Source organism: Vigna radiata, chromosome 7 (genome assembly GCF_000741045.1).
Source record: "Vigna radiata var. radiata cultivar VC1973A chromosome 7, Vradiata_ver6, whole genome shotgun sequence".
In the NCBI taxonomy this organism is placed as follows: Eukaryota; Viridiplantae; Streptophyta; class Magnoliopsida; order Fabales; family Fabaceae; genus Vigna; species Vigna radiata.
Genome location: NC_028357.1, coordinates 20709841 through 20723856, shown reverse-complemented (window position 1 = coordinate 20723856; position 14016 = coordinate 20709841). Strand labels below are relative to the sequence as shown.

Here is a 14016-nt window from a genome sequence, read left to right as displayed (position 1 = left end):
CCAAGCTAATTATTAAGTCAAAAAGGGTGCATTAAATATCAAAATTAAGTATTAAAATAACGGTGTTTGAACCATTATCACCATCTTGCAAAATTATGTTTAGAAACCAAATTTTGAATGTCTTTTGTTAAAACACTCGGAGCTGCTTTACAATCAGTTCGAATAAAAAAAAAATTGTTAAATAAATCATCTTGAAACTTTTGTAAACATAAAACTATTGCCAAAATCTTTTTTTTAACAATAGAATACTTTTGTTGAGTAGGATGCCAGATACCTGAATGATACCTGACAATTTGTTCTTTAGAAGAGTCTTGGATTTTCTGTTTTAGAATTCCCCCATAACCTAACTCTTAGGCATTTCTTTCTACTATTAAAAAGGCTTCTGGATTTGGTATTCCTAAACAAGGATTTTTTTTAACCAATTATTTTACTTTCATTACTGTCTGGGTCATTTCCTCTGTCCATGCAGGTGGATTTTTTCAAAGTCTTTTGTATAATGATGAACAAATTATTCTAATATTTGGAATAAAATATGCTATATAATTTACACATCCTAACAATCTTTGTAACGTTTATCTTTTATTTCATTTGGAAATTTAGATGTAAATTCTAATGATCTTTGTATTGGAGTTATGGTGTTTTGATAGATTTTGTAACCTAAAAATCTTGTCTTGGTTTGGAAGATTTTCATCTTTCTTGGTGATACTACTAATCCATTTTCTTTCATTATTTTAATAAATATATCTAAATGATAAATGTGATCAGTAATGTTTTTTGAAAATATTAATACATCGTCTAAGTACACTATTGAAAACTTCATATAAGGATAAAAAGTATCATTCATTATATTTTGGAATTCACTTAGTGCATTTTTTAGTCCTTGTGGCATCACATTCCATTCATAATGTCCAAAGGGTACTACGAAAGCTCTTTTATATTTATCTTCTTCTTTTACTGATATGTGATAGTATCCTGATTTTAGATCAAATTTGAAAAATATCGTTGCATCATGTATTCTTTTTATTAAGTCATTTTTGTCTGGTAAGGGATATCTTTTTCATTTTAATACATTATTTAAATGTTTATAATTAATTACTAATCTTGGAGCTCCTCTTTCTACTTCATAGTGATTTAGATGGTCTAATTAATCCTTTATCTAAATATTCTGGAATCTCCTTTTTACAGTATTCTAAATATTTTTTATTCATCTGTATTGACCTAGCTTTTGTTGGAATTTTCTTCTCATCAAAATTGTCTATATATGGTAATTATATTCTATATTTTTTTATGCCAAAAAGTAGTAGTGTTCATTTCATAAATTTCGTTTTCTATTTTTTCTTCATAAGATTTTATAATTTTTTGAATATTTGGACTATTAATTTGTTCTTCTATTCTTTTAAATTTTATTTCTTTGTTTAACGTATTTATTTATTTTAAAAGGTTTAATTCTCTTGTCCTTGGTGGTTTAATAAATTCAAAACAAATTTCTCTTCCTAAAGCATCGGTTACTAATCCACATTCAGTTACTCTAAACGGGTATAATAAAGTTAAGAACGGGTTCCTAATATCATGGGAGTATTCATATTTTTAATTAATACAAAAGAAGTATTGTAACAAACTTTGTTTATACATATTTTTACATTAGATAATTTATATTGTATATGCATTTTTGATCCATTTGCACTAGTTACTTTTTCTACTGTTTTTTCATAGTATTGTGTTGGGATTAATCCTTCTTGAATGCAATTTACATCTCCTCCTGAATCTATTTAAGCTATTGTTTTATATGTTTCTTCTTTTATGATTAAAGTTACTTCAACATTCCATTTATGTGTGGTTATTAAACTTAACATATTAATATAACTAGCATTAGACATGCCTTTTATACCTTTTTTATCTTCTTTATCATTCTGGTTTCTAATGATTTCTTTTCCTTCTAGTTCTAATCGTGTGTATTATAGAGATATATCATTTTCTCTTAATATTAGTATTTTTTGTTTAAGACTCTTTATCTCTTTTTGTAAGTCTTTTATTGTTACTTGTTGACTCGGACACTTAAACCTATTATAAATTTCTTTCATGCTTATTGGTTTTGTATATTGCTGAACTTCCTCACTTTGTGTTATTAAATTGTTTAATTGTTGTAAAAATCCATCTTTTAGTGGATAATCTTCTAATTGTTCTATTATAGAGATTAATGTAGAAGTTTGTTCTTTTGTTAGCATATTTATGCTCTTACAATTCGTATAGTCACATAATTATGGCCTAAACAATAATCATCTTTAGTATCTTCTTCTAAATTTTCACTAGAAGTTTCTTGTTCAATTGGTTCTAACTTTAATTGACTATCTTCATCTTCTATACTAAAATATTATATTCTTCTGGTTCAAAATTAATTAAAATATTTAACAAACTTTCTTTTAATTTTTCATCTTCTATTTGGATTATCTTTTGTTCTACCATGCAGTTATTAGCATAATAGCCTAGCCTACCACACTTCCAACACACATTTTCTTTTTTCTTTAGTTTTTTATATTTGGGTTTTCTTGTAACTTTTTTATTTTCTATATTTTGATTATTTGTTTTATTTTGGAATTTTTTATATGATTTTTTATAAGGTTTTTTATAAGTCTTTTCTGGTTTTCTACTTTCTTTTTTCTGGCACTTGGTGCTCTAATAGGTTCCATGCCATATTGTTGACAAAATGTTCCTATTTCTCTTTTATTAATCATGCTTTCTTTTCTTAATTTATCTTGTAATTTAAAATTTGTGCATACTTGTATTCCCATTTCTACATCTATGTCATGTATTTGATTATAAGTTAGTATGTCATACGCTATTGGTTTACCATAATTTCTTTCTAAATTTATTTTTACCTTTTCTCTAAATAATTTAGACAATCCTACTAAAAATCTTTCTTTCCAAAATCCAGCAAAACCTTCTTCTCTTAAAGTTATTTTTGACAAAATGTATACCATCTATAATATGACATTGTTGGACAGTAAAGATTTGCTAATTGATTTGCAGACATTTCTTTAAAAATATTTGGGTCTCCTACAAAGTTTTGAATTATTGAGTAAATTAATGTTGACACTACATCTTTTTTATTTGTTTAAGTTTTTACACTATTAATAATTTTTAATTTATCTTGTTCTGTGTAGAGATTATCCCCCCAACCTTTTAATTGACTAGTGAATCCTTGTACAATGGCTATAGCGACAGATTTGTCACTACAACCATTAGTTTTATGGGCAGTAGCTGTCATTGTCATTTGACAAGTTATATCTAAAATAACTTGCTCACTCATCCCATCTAAATTCCATTTAGTTATTTCATTTCCATACAAAGTTATTTGTACCAATTCTCCTCTCTTTTCAAATTTCACATCAGTAACCAGGATAATAGTTTCTAAGCTTTGGATATGTTTTTAATTTATTGATTTCTAATGTATTTACTGATGGTTTTTTAACTGATCTAATTTATTTTTTAATTCTTCTATTTTTAAATCTGTATCACTTTTTAATCTTAATGAATCTAATTTTTTTTGTGGTATGTTGAATAATTTATATATTGATTTTATAGGTTCTTTTGAACTACTAGGAGTTTCTTTTTGGGTCTTATTTTCTATTTGGGTTAATTGTTTTGTCATAATATCTAATATTGTATTTGAATAATTAAGTTGAGAATGCAATTTTTTAATATCTTTCACTTGTACATGCTTATCTTCACTTTTAACATCTTTATATGGACTAGCCTTTATATCTATATCTTTAGTGGGTTGTATTACAATTCCTTGTTGTGGAGAATATTTTAATTCTATTATTTCATTATTTATTGTTTTCCAAATATTTGATATTTTATCTGGTGGACATATAGATTTATTACTACTAAAGGGATATTTTAAGTTATTGTTTATATTGTAATTCGAAAACCAATCAAAGAAGTATAAGCTTATTGTCTTAGGTAATTACAAAATTCTTCTCTAAACTTTTCTACTTGTAGTTTTGTAAATGTTTTAAAATATCAATCTCTTCTTTCTTTATTATAATCAGCTTCAAAGTCTTGTCTAATCCAATTTTTATCTATTTCAAAAGTTTCTTCTCTACTTAAAGTATTTAATATCTGTGAGGTTGTTGGAGAATAACAAGGAGATTCTGATTTTTTTGATTCTTCATATACATGTTTTGTTACAATTGGTGAAATTTTATTTAATCCTCTTAAATCTAAATTTATTGTCGATTCGTCAACTGAATGTCTAGAAGGTTGTCCTTTATATATCATTTGGGAATTTCTTATGTTTACTGATGATGATGACCTATTCATTCTTAATCTGATACCTTCTTGCACTATTTATGTTATTTGAGTGTTATGAAGTTTTGGTTCTTCTATTACATTTTATAATATCCATTCTTTAGGAATCTTGCTTATTACTTCTTCATGACTTAGTTTCTTTGGAATTTGTACAGATGATTTTCTAATATTAGCTTCTACAAGTATTGTTTCATCTTTTGGAGAAGATCTGAGAGCTTTATAATTATAATCTAAATTATTTGTAACTTTATAATAAATTCTATAGATTATTTGTATTGGCCCTTATAGTTCATATATAATTTCATCTGGTATTTGTACATATAATTTTATTGCATTACTTGTTTTATCATTTTTAATATTCATAGAAAAATAACAGTTAAAGAAAGTTGGACCATCATTTACTTTCTAATATTGCAATTACTGAGTCATTAAACTTTTTAAGTCTTTATCTCTTAATATCATAAGTATAGGGCTATTTATTCTTAATAAGTAGTTTGGCTTTGCGGCTACTTGAATTAATCCTAAGTGAATAAAGTTATATCCATCTTTAATATGTTGGTCTAAAAGTGATTGTTCTAAAATGCTAATAATTTTATTAGTTTTAGTTCCTGGATAACTATATTCTACAATATGGACTTCATCTTGATTTGTTGACCAAAATTTATGTTGTTTGTATACTTTACATTTTTTTACTATCGATATTGATCATTTATGTAAAGAGTTTTCTATTTCTGAAATTTGTAATTCTTTATCTTTATTGTTCTTTGAAGAAGAAGAAGCTTCATTTTGGCTAGTTCTAACTACTACTTATTTATCTTTGTTTCTTAATCTTAAATCACTCAAAGATCTAAGTATGTTTGGCATTCTTAATCTTTCTCTAGTTTCAATGTTACAGGACCACATCTTTCCACTATCTAGCTGATCAACGGGCTTACTACCTCTCTCAGGCTTTATTGTCGGGACCACTAGATCTAAGGGTTGACCAATGTATTAACATCTCTCAGTGCTACACAAAGACTTTTCAAAGGATTAAGAAGTCCAAAGACCTCACAACCTTAGGGGATTTTGGATTAAGATTCAAAGTAAACCTTTAGTAGTTAAGTCAAGCAACAAAATGACTCAACTCTTTTAACAACAAAATAAAAACCAGCAGATACTTGTAGATCATCTATTCTTAGGAACTCATTCATCTTAAGAGAGCACTTGTTATTCATCATAATTGTAGGATTTGTTATCCTACTCTTTACCCCAAGAAAACTCAATACTGAAGAGCACTTGACTCTATACCAAAGATAACACGATCGACTTTTATAGTATTTATATATTTATATATTTATATATTGATATATTGATATATTCATATATTGATATATTTATATATTTATATAGTTATATATTTATATATTTACATATTTATATATATATTTACATATTTAAATAGTTATATATTTACATATTTATACATTTATACATTGATATATATATATATATATATATATATATATATATATATATATATATATATATATATATATATATATATATATATATATATATTTTGATATATTTATATATTCAAATATTTATATATTGATATTTATGTATTTATATATTGATAATATTCATATATTGATATATTTTTATATTGATATATTTATATTTTAATATATTTACATATTCATATTTTTATATATTTATATATCTTTATATTTTTATATTTATATATATGTATATTTATAGAGTATGGAGAAAAAGTCAATCAAAATGTAAAAATCATAAAATAGATACAAATGTCAATAAGTAAATATTTTCTTTCAAAAGCTTTTCAATGAGTATTGACATTTTCTCTCTTCTTCGTTGCAGTAGCAATTTGGTGACGATGACAGTAGTAGTTGGGGTGTGATCCCATGATGAAGAGTATGAGTATTTCCCTTATATTGTGGCCTGTTGGAAGCAATTGCCAATTGTCTATCCATAGCCATAAACCCATCTAATATAAAACCTCTATACTTAAGGATGACAAATATTTACCTTAAAAAGAAGGGGAACAATCCTATGTACCAATAACTATTAATTTATAAAATGTTATGTAATTTAGTAAATATAATAACTAATTACCTTTTTCTTTGAATTTGATTGCTATTTAATGATTTTTTTATAATGATAAATAGGTCAGCTTATTAATTTTTTTAAAAAATTTTTAATTTAAATTTTTTTTTATATATGCATTAAAAATATATTTAATCATATATATTTTCTAAACTTTTAATTAACTATCATCTTTAATGAATAAATTCAATAACTTTTATATTTACATATTAAACTACTCTTATAATTAATAATTAAAATTTAATTTCTAAGTGTTAATCATTTAAATAGGAATATCATTGCATATTTATATCTTTAAAATAATATAACCAACTAATTTTTTATTTTTTTTTAAACAAAGATCAACAAACTAGACAAGACTTGCCAATGGCGGCTGAGTGGTGGACCATAACCTATTTTGACATCCTAACTTTACTGGTGAGCCATATTTGAAATTAAAGGATGCAGAAGAGCACATAAAATGTTAAATGTGACAAAAAATAGTTTACATTCAGCTTCTGAATTGATCACATATTTCACAGAGAAAATACTCAAATTCGGCCTCTCTTTATAGTATTTTTATCTCTTGCATGCAGAAGGATCTTTGCTTGAATCTGTCTTCCTTTTCTGAGTTAAATAAAGATAATATTAGATTTTAGTGCAATTCTGCATATAAACAGCATTTACTTCTTCAAGACATGAAAAGAACAAAACGACACAAGTAACAATTAGAAATGGTAACCAATATCATGTCTTAACGTGGCTTGGGGAAATAACTATTCACTGTTCACATTCAAAGAGATACTATGAAATATACTACTTGCTTTGAACTCAAATTAACTAATTTTTAAGCCAATGAAGGAAGTTAGTTAATATCAATTAATCCTACAAATCAAATTCAAAAATAACCTTTTTTTACCTAAAGTACTGAAATTTGAGATCAAAAGTAAAAAATAGTCAATGTAGAATCTCAATTAATCAAGAACAATAGGATGTAAGTAGTTAAAAATTGATTATGTTATAATCAAATTTTAATATTATAGAACACCAGACCTTTTCATTTTGTTGGTTATACTTGCTATGGCATGTAAACAAGGTGGTAAAATTTATGTAAGTGATAAAATTAGAGTGAAATTTAACATTAGACACAATACTTAAAGAACAAACCTTGTTTTGTTGGTTCTTCACCTGCAAGGGATGGGGATCATGGGATTTGACTCTGATGTTTTCTATACAACTTCCATTATTTACTCGATGTAGTTTGTGCTTCTGCTTCTTGTACTTTTCACCCTTATCTTTGACCTTTTTTTTCTTCTTCTCATGATCTCTAGATTGGTTCTCTGACTTGAGCACTGCATTTAGGAGCCCCTACAGCACATTGGCATAACATGTCTTTTTGTCATAACAATGAAACGTGATTTTGAATTATTCAGTTTTCTTTAACAAAAGGATCAAATGTAGCCAGAAAAAAGACTAAAAATCTTACTGAAGAAAGGTGGAATGGACTCGATTCCCTCATATGGAAAGCTTCACTCAGTACATCCAAGTCAAAAGGAAATAAGGAAGTTTTTTTATCACTTGGATCAGGGTTCTGGCAGAGCTGATCCAGTTCCATTCCTTCTCCTTTCCTGACTTTTGTGTCACCAACCACATTGTGAAGATAATGTGTCTCGGAGATTGACACTGGAAGTGGCTTCTTGCAAAAGAATTCATAGTAGGGCCAAAGTCGATATTGATTTATGAGATCACGAGTGCCTCCAAGTTCTCTGTTACCTAATTCCAAGAAATAACCTTACTAAACAAAATATACTTGAAGAAATATGAATTTTCATGCATCCATTGCATGTTTTTAAAAGCAGAAAAGAAATAGAAAAGCCAAAAAATTTGATTGAGAATGAACTTATTTTGTCTACCTAGAATTATAAATTGTGAGTTAATTCAAGAATTTTACAACCATGAGTGTGACAGTTGTGGGTGACAGAACAAGACAGAACTTATAGAATTACAGTGAGATGATTCTTACCCAGAAAGCAGGCCTGATTGCCTTGTTGGGCATGCTAAGAAAGGATTGAAGGATTCTACAAGCTAACTCGCAATCCTAACACTTCAGAGAGAAAATATAATTTAGAGGGCTTGAAAGACCCCTCTTATGATCACATATTTATAATGATAGAGTTCTAATACAATGAGAAGGTGAAAGATCAAAAAAGCTGAACTAAGAAGCTAGGTACAACTCATAGGTACAAACAGGTAGTAGTTCCCAAAACAACTACTTTCAACCCAGATTTAATACTCCTCCTAAAGTTTTATGTATCAAGTTTGGAACACATAAACTCAATCTCCGGACCTCTTAAAACCTTGGTTAACACATTTACAAGTTGATCATTTGATCTGACAAACTCAGTACAAATTTTTTTTAATAACATTTTTTTTCAAATAAATAATAATCAATCTCTGTGTTTAGTTCTCTCATGGAATATTGGATTGGACATAATGTGCAAAGTATTGGTTATCACAAATGTTAAGCTCTTTAAGGAGTTGTTTCACCCATACAAGATCACAAGTAAGAGACGTCATTACCCTACATTCTGCTTCAGTAGTTGATCAGGCTACTACATTATATTTCTTACTTCTCCAAGAAACAATATTTCCTCCAAGTAAAACACAATATACTATGGTGGAGCGTCTGTCAGCTAGGAACCTACGCAATTAGCATTACAATACCCAGAGGTTTAAACTTTTCTTTTATCTTCATATAGCATACCATGCCCTAGAGCCTTTTGAGGTACCATAGAATAGGAATGATAGTCCAAAAGCCAACACATGGAGTCTGCACGAACTAACTAACAACACCAACTACAAAAGACAAATCATGTCTAGTAATAGTAAAATAAATAAGTTTTCCAACTAGGCTCATAAATCTATCTGGATTAGAGAACAATTCACCTTATGTCAATAACTTTTGATTTGGGTCCAGAGCACTATCTACTGGTCTATAGTCAATCATACATGTCTCTTTCAGTATGTCTAGAGCATACATCCTTTCAGAGATTACAGCACCTTTTGACTGAGCTACTTCAATACCCAAGAAGTATTTAAGGCTCCCAAGATCCTTGGTTTGAAAATGATTGCCTTTAGATGAGATGTTCCAGCAACATAATTTCCGGTAATGACTATATTATCAACATATACTATTGTTAAGAAATGACTTTAAACCTAACTCAACCCCACAAAATCATCTTGTTAGGTGAGGTAAAAATGGTGAAGAGTGAAGCTCAATCTGCGGGTGAAGAGTTAAAAATTGGTCTTGGAGGTTAAGTCAATGGATAAATAAAAAGGATATTAGATAAATACTACATGGTGATGATCTTACATGCCTTACATCCTGAATTTGATCGTGTAAGAGATCAACTCTCAACGAGTCAAGAAGTCCCTTCTAAAGAATGCTTAAACACACAACTCCTTCGAATTCCAACACTTCAAGACCAAAATGTTCAAGAACCATCATGGTTTATGCACATGAAAGAGGAGGATGCAATACTAAAGGAGAATGTGGTGGTTGGGAATGTCCTAAATGCAGGTATTCTTGGTATTCTTCATAAGAGAATTTGGGACTTCATGACCGGTTAAAAGTTTTTGCCTAACATGATCAAAGTCAAGATGTAGGGCATGGAGGATCATCACCATGTAGTATTTGTCTAGTTTCTTGTTATTGTCCAATGGCTACACCTCCAAGAACATCTTTAATTCTTCAAATACAGACTGAACTTCACTCATGAAAAACATCATGTCATGATCAATTTGTTTGAGAGAGACAAGTCTATTTGCAGAGTCATAAAGTCGTTGAATATCATTTGCAAAAATATTCTAAGCCTTTATCCAAAAAGAGTTGCAAGTCTTAAAAGATTTGAAAGTACCTAATAATTTGGGTTCCACATACTACTATAGTAAGGCTCAAAGTTGAAAATCAATTTGCATCCACTATTCAGCTTGCTCAAAAGGCACATTACTCCCATCTTATTCAAGTGATCATAGTAACCTTGGCCAAGGAACCACATTTCAACCGAGACAGACCATGAAAGATAGGTCCAATAGACATTTTAGTTGGAGTTTGAGGAAACCAATTGGGACAATGAAACAACCAATGTTTATAGTAATAAAGAAAACCCTAGGACTGAATAAGAAACTCGTTAACAACGTCAAAAAAGAACGAACAAGGACCAAAAAAGCAAGGACGAGGTCTGACGAGCCTTGACTTGGAGTCATGACGATGCTCCACGAGTGGAAGGCGACTCATGTACTTCATGCACTTAGAAATGGCAAGGAAAACCCGTGTGTGTGGCGACACATGGAGCAGAGACTAGCTCCAGGATTGGTGTGGTTGGTTGTCGCTTGAGGAAATGCTCCAAATCCGACAAACAGCAATAGCAACCAGCGATGGTGGCCAACAACAGCATTTGGCAGCAACGAATGGCGACAATGAAAACAACGGCAAAGAAGACAAAGATCAACCAAACGGGATCAACCCGCTTTGATACCAACTTGAGATTAATAATCAAGAAAATATATTTTAAAGAGCTTGAAAAACCCCTCTTATGATCTCATATGAGCTTGAAAAACCCCTCTTATGAGCTTGAAAAACCCCTCTTATGATACAATGAGAAAATGAAAGATCAAAAGGTTGAATTAAGAACCTAGGTATGGAACTAGGTAGAACTCATAGGTACAGCAAGTAGTAGTTTCCAACATAACTACCTTCTACCTACAATTAATATTTATTCTAACAAATATTGAATCATCCTTTAGGAGATCCGTGAGTAAAAGGAGTGAGCATTATTTTATTGTCTATCAAATCCATCAGATTCTAGAGAAAGCTCTAGCTCCACAACTTATGAAAATGCTCAACGACAATATATGGTTTTCAATAATGTCCGTGAGAACAGACATTTTTGGAATTGTCAACATGTATCATTTTACCATGTTTAATAGCAAATCCCTGTCTTTAAAGGTACTAACTACTAAGTAACTGATATGTTAAGATACTTCCATGAAAGGGATTCATCATGAGCTGCTTCAACACAACTTCAGTTATAGATTAACTTGAACTTTGCTTTTAGATACCTATGTAAGTTTTATGAGGTGAGTCACATCCAAAACCTTAGCAATAATTTATTTTTTCATTTCTTATGATTAATCTTACCTTTCAACTTTATGATTTCCTTGGGAGGAATTTTAACCTCTTGTACTTTTTTCCTTCCAATTTAGTAATATATTATTTTTATACATAATGACAATATGAGAATACTCAAGGTCAAACACTCTATAGAAAACAAGTAAAACAGATCTGCAAGTGAAAAGATTCAGCACAAAAATAACATCTATGGCACTTTACCAAAACATCTAATTCCAGTTTTTAGATGGCCTATTTCTACACACGACTTAGCTCCTCCTCAAGAAAGAAAGTAAAATATAACAGAAAATATGTCCAATGGTGTGAAATAATATATTAGTAATCTTGCCTCAAGATAATAACATTGCAAATTTAAGACATGGAAAATGCCAGCACAAACAATTTTTATTTAATATTTTACAAAGATAAGGAAATTAATCTGATGTTAGTTGTTGAGAAGAGGAGTATAAATTGAAAGGGGAAGGCTGGGAAAAGACATTCAAACTTTAATCATACCAGTCAACTGAACATTTCTGAAGTTTTTTCTAGAAAATAAAGAACAATCAGTCATATTACGTCTCATCCCAACGGCCATACATGCATAGTAATAAGAAAGCGAATGTGGGAATAGTGAACAAGTTTATCATATAACCCACTGAGGATAAATAATAAATTAGCATATATAATAGAGCCTGGACACACATTATCTAGCCATCAGTGACCTAATGAAAAAAAAAATGTTGGGCCATTCAAACTTACAAATGTTAGAGCAAGCCCTCAACAGGGATTTTACACATGACCATCTCATGATCACAAGATCCAATAAGCTCTATTTGCTATATCACTGACTTTAAACCTCACGAAATTCTCCATTCGTAAGGCTCCAATAAACAGTGAACAATGAAATCAGGAAAGTTCTGCTGTAAACATTTTCCATGCCGCAGAAAACTCTGGTAACTGCCAATCTTCTGTTTTTAAAAATCCTTTGGTTTAATAGGAATTATAAAAGAAATCTAATTTGCATTCCGTGAATAAGCAAATTAGTGCATAGGCTCCATAGTAAACCATATGCTTTCACATGTTTCTAGCTCATCTATTCTAACAAAGTAATCACAACAACAACAGAAAGATCCAGTTTTCAGTTAGTTTTCACATCCACATTATCAATAAAAGTAGAAAAACAAACCATCAATGAGCTACATCTCAAGTTCTTACCCCTTCCAAAACTTTTGTCTGCAATATCCATCTTTCGAGTAACCTCACAACATGCACCTCAAGTGCATCTGCCAGTCATAATTAACAAATACATCAACCACCAACTGGAAGTTACTGCCAGAAAATATGGACAAGAGAGGAAGTTTCAAAGCACTCAAATTGTACACTCTTAACAAAATCTGAGACTACAGCACCCTATCTAACACATACATGACATCTTGAAATATGTTAAAGAATGCATCAAATATCTCAAACAATAAACCTATCGGAGAAAACGGTCTTTCCATCTCAAAAAAGATCGCCCCAATACCTAAATGCATTACCATGTAATAAAGTTAAAAACTTTACACGGTCAGAATGTATTAAAAATGAAGGGGCAACAGATGTAAATCCGATCAAACACATTCCCCAAACAAAGCTCGGGAAATGAACAGGGAAAAATACCTGCGAACAAAGCAGAGAGAGAAAGAGAGTGCTAGGGTTCCGGGATGGTGTATGGTTATTGGTTGCAAAGGAAGGATACTATTTTTTTTTTTCAGCTTGAATTTGGTTTTGCTTGATTTTCTTAATTTTTTTTAAGAGAAGAGAATGAAGAAATATTAAAATTTTTTCAAAAATTATTTATTTGATGATTTTACATAAGTTATTAAATTAAATTAATTAAATAATGATAAGTTTTTATTGTTAATAAATTTATAAATTGAAAAGAAGTCAATCACTATTAATATTAATAAATAGTATCATTAATTAAATTTTTAAATCTTTTAATAGTCTAAAAAAATATTAAAATGTAAAATAATATTAAATCTTATTGTTAAATTTCATTGTGAATAAAAGTTATTATTATTAACAATATAAAATAAATTTGACTAATAATAACTATTAATTATTCATATAATATTAAATTTTAATATGTTTTGTTATAAAAAATTTATAAATTATTATTAATAATATGTTTTTAATATTCAAATGTATTGTTATCAAAAATGTAATTTTTCTAATTCATCACTTTTTATAAAGTTTAATAATCTTTTATTAATAATTAAAAAATGAATGTTATATTGTGTTTTTTTTTTAAATAAGTTTTTCTTGAAAGTTTTGTGTTACGTCTAAGAGTGCAATATTTGGGTTATATTATCAAAAAAATTTAGTTAATTATTTTATGTAAACTTTATTATTGTAAATTAAAACTCAACATCGGTATTTTACTTTGGTAATTTTTTTCATATCTA

At 28.9% G+C, this 14016-nt stretch overlaps 1 protein-coding gene across 3 annotated transcripts; it reads right to left on the bottom strand.

Moving 5' to 3' along the window:
- Positions 1-6847: 6847 nt before the first annotated feature.
- On the bottom strand, positions 6848-13332 carry LOC106766718 (probable mediator of RNA polymerase II transcription subunit 19b). Of its 3 annotated transcripts, none has more exons than XM_014651449.2 (5): positions 13229-13332; positions 12785-12898; positions 7886-8172; positions 7567-7767; positions 6848-7026 (listed from the first exon to the last, which is right to left on the bottom strand). In XM_014651449.2, the coding sequence occupies exons 2-5, from the start codon at positions 12813-12815 to the stop codon at positions 6979-6981; spliced, it is 567 nt and encodes a 188-aa protein (XP_014506935.1). In that variant the 5' UTR covers positions 12816-12898; positions 13229-13332; the 3' UTR covers positions 6848-6978. The 3 variants fall into 3 exon arrangements, with proteins under 3 accessions (XP_014506935.1, XP_014506937.1, XP_022638962.1); XM_014651451.2 differs by having other exon boundaries at positions 12785-12852; positions 13229-13325; XM_022783241.1 differs by lacking the exon at positions 13229-13332 and adding an exon at positions 13047-13062.
- Positions 13333-14016: the final 684 nt, after the last annotated feature.

Excerpts from the sequence above, each read along its gene's own strand:
- LOC106766718 (XM_014651449.2), bottom strand. The coding sequence starts at position 12,815 with ATGGATATTGCAGACAAAAGTTTTGGAAGGG. Across the intron at positions 8,173-12,784 it reads AGACAAAAGTTTTGGAAGGG|GTAACAGAGAACTTGGAGGC; the intron begins GTAAGAACTTGA and ends TCTTGGAATTAG. Across the intron at positions 7,027-7,566 it reads TGAAGAACCAACAAAACAAG|AAAAGGAAGACAGATTCAAG; the intron begins GTTTGTTCTTTA and ends TATTTAACTCAG.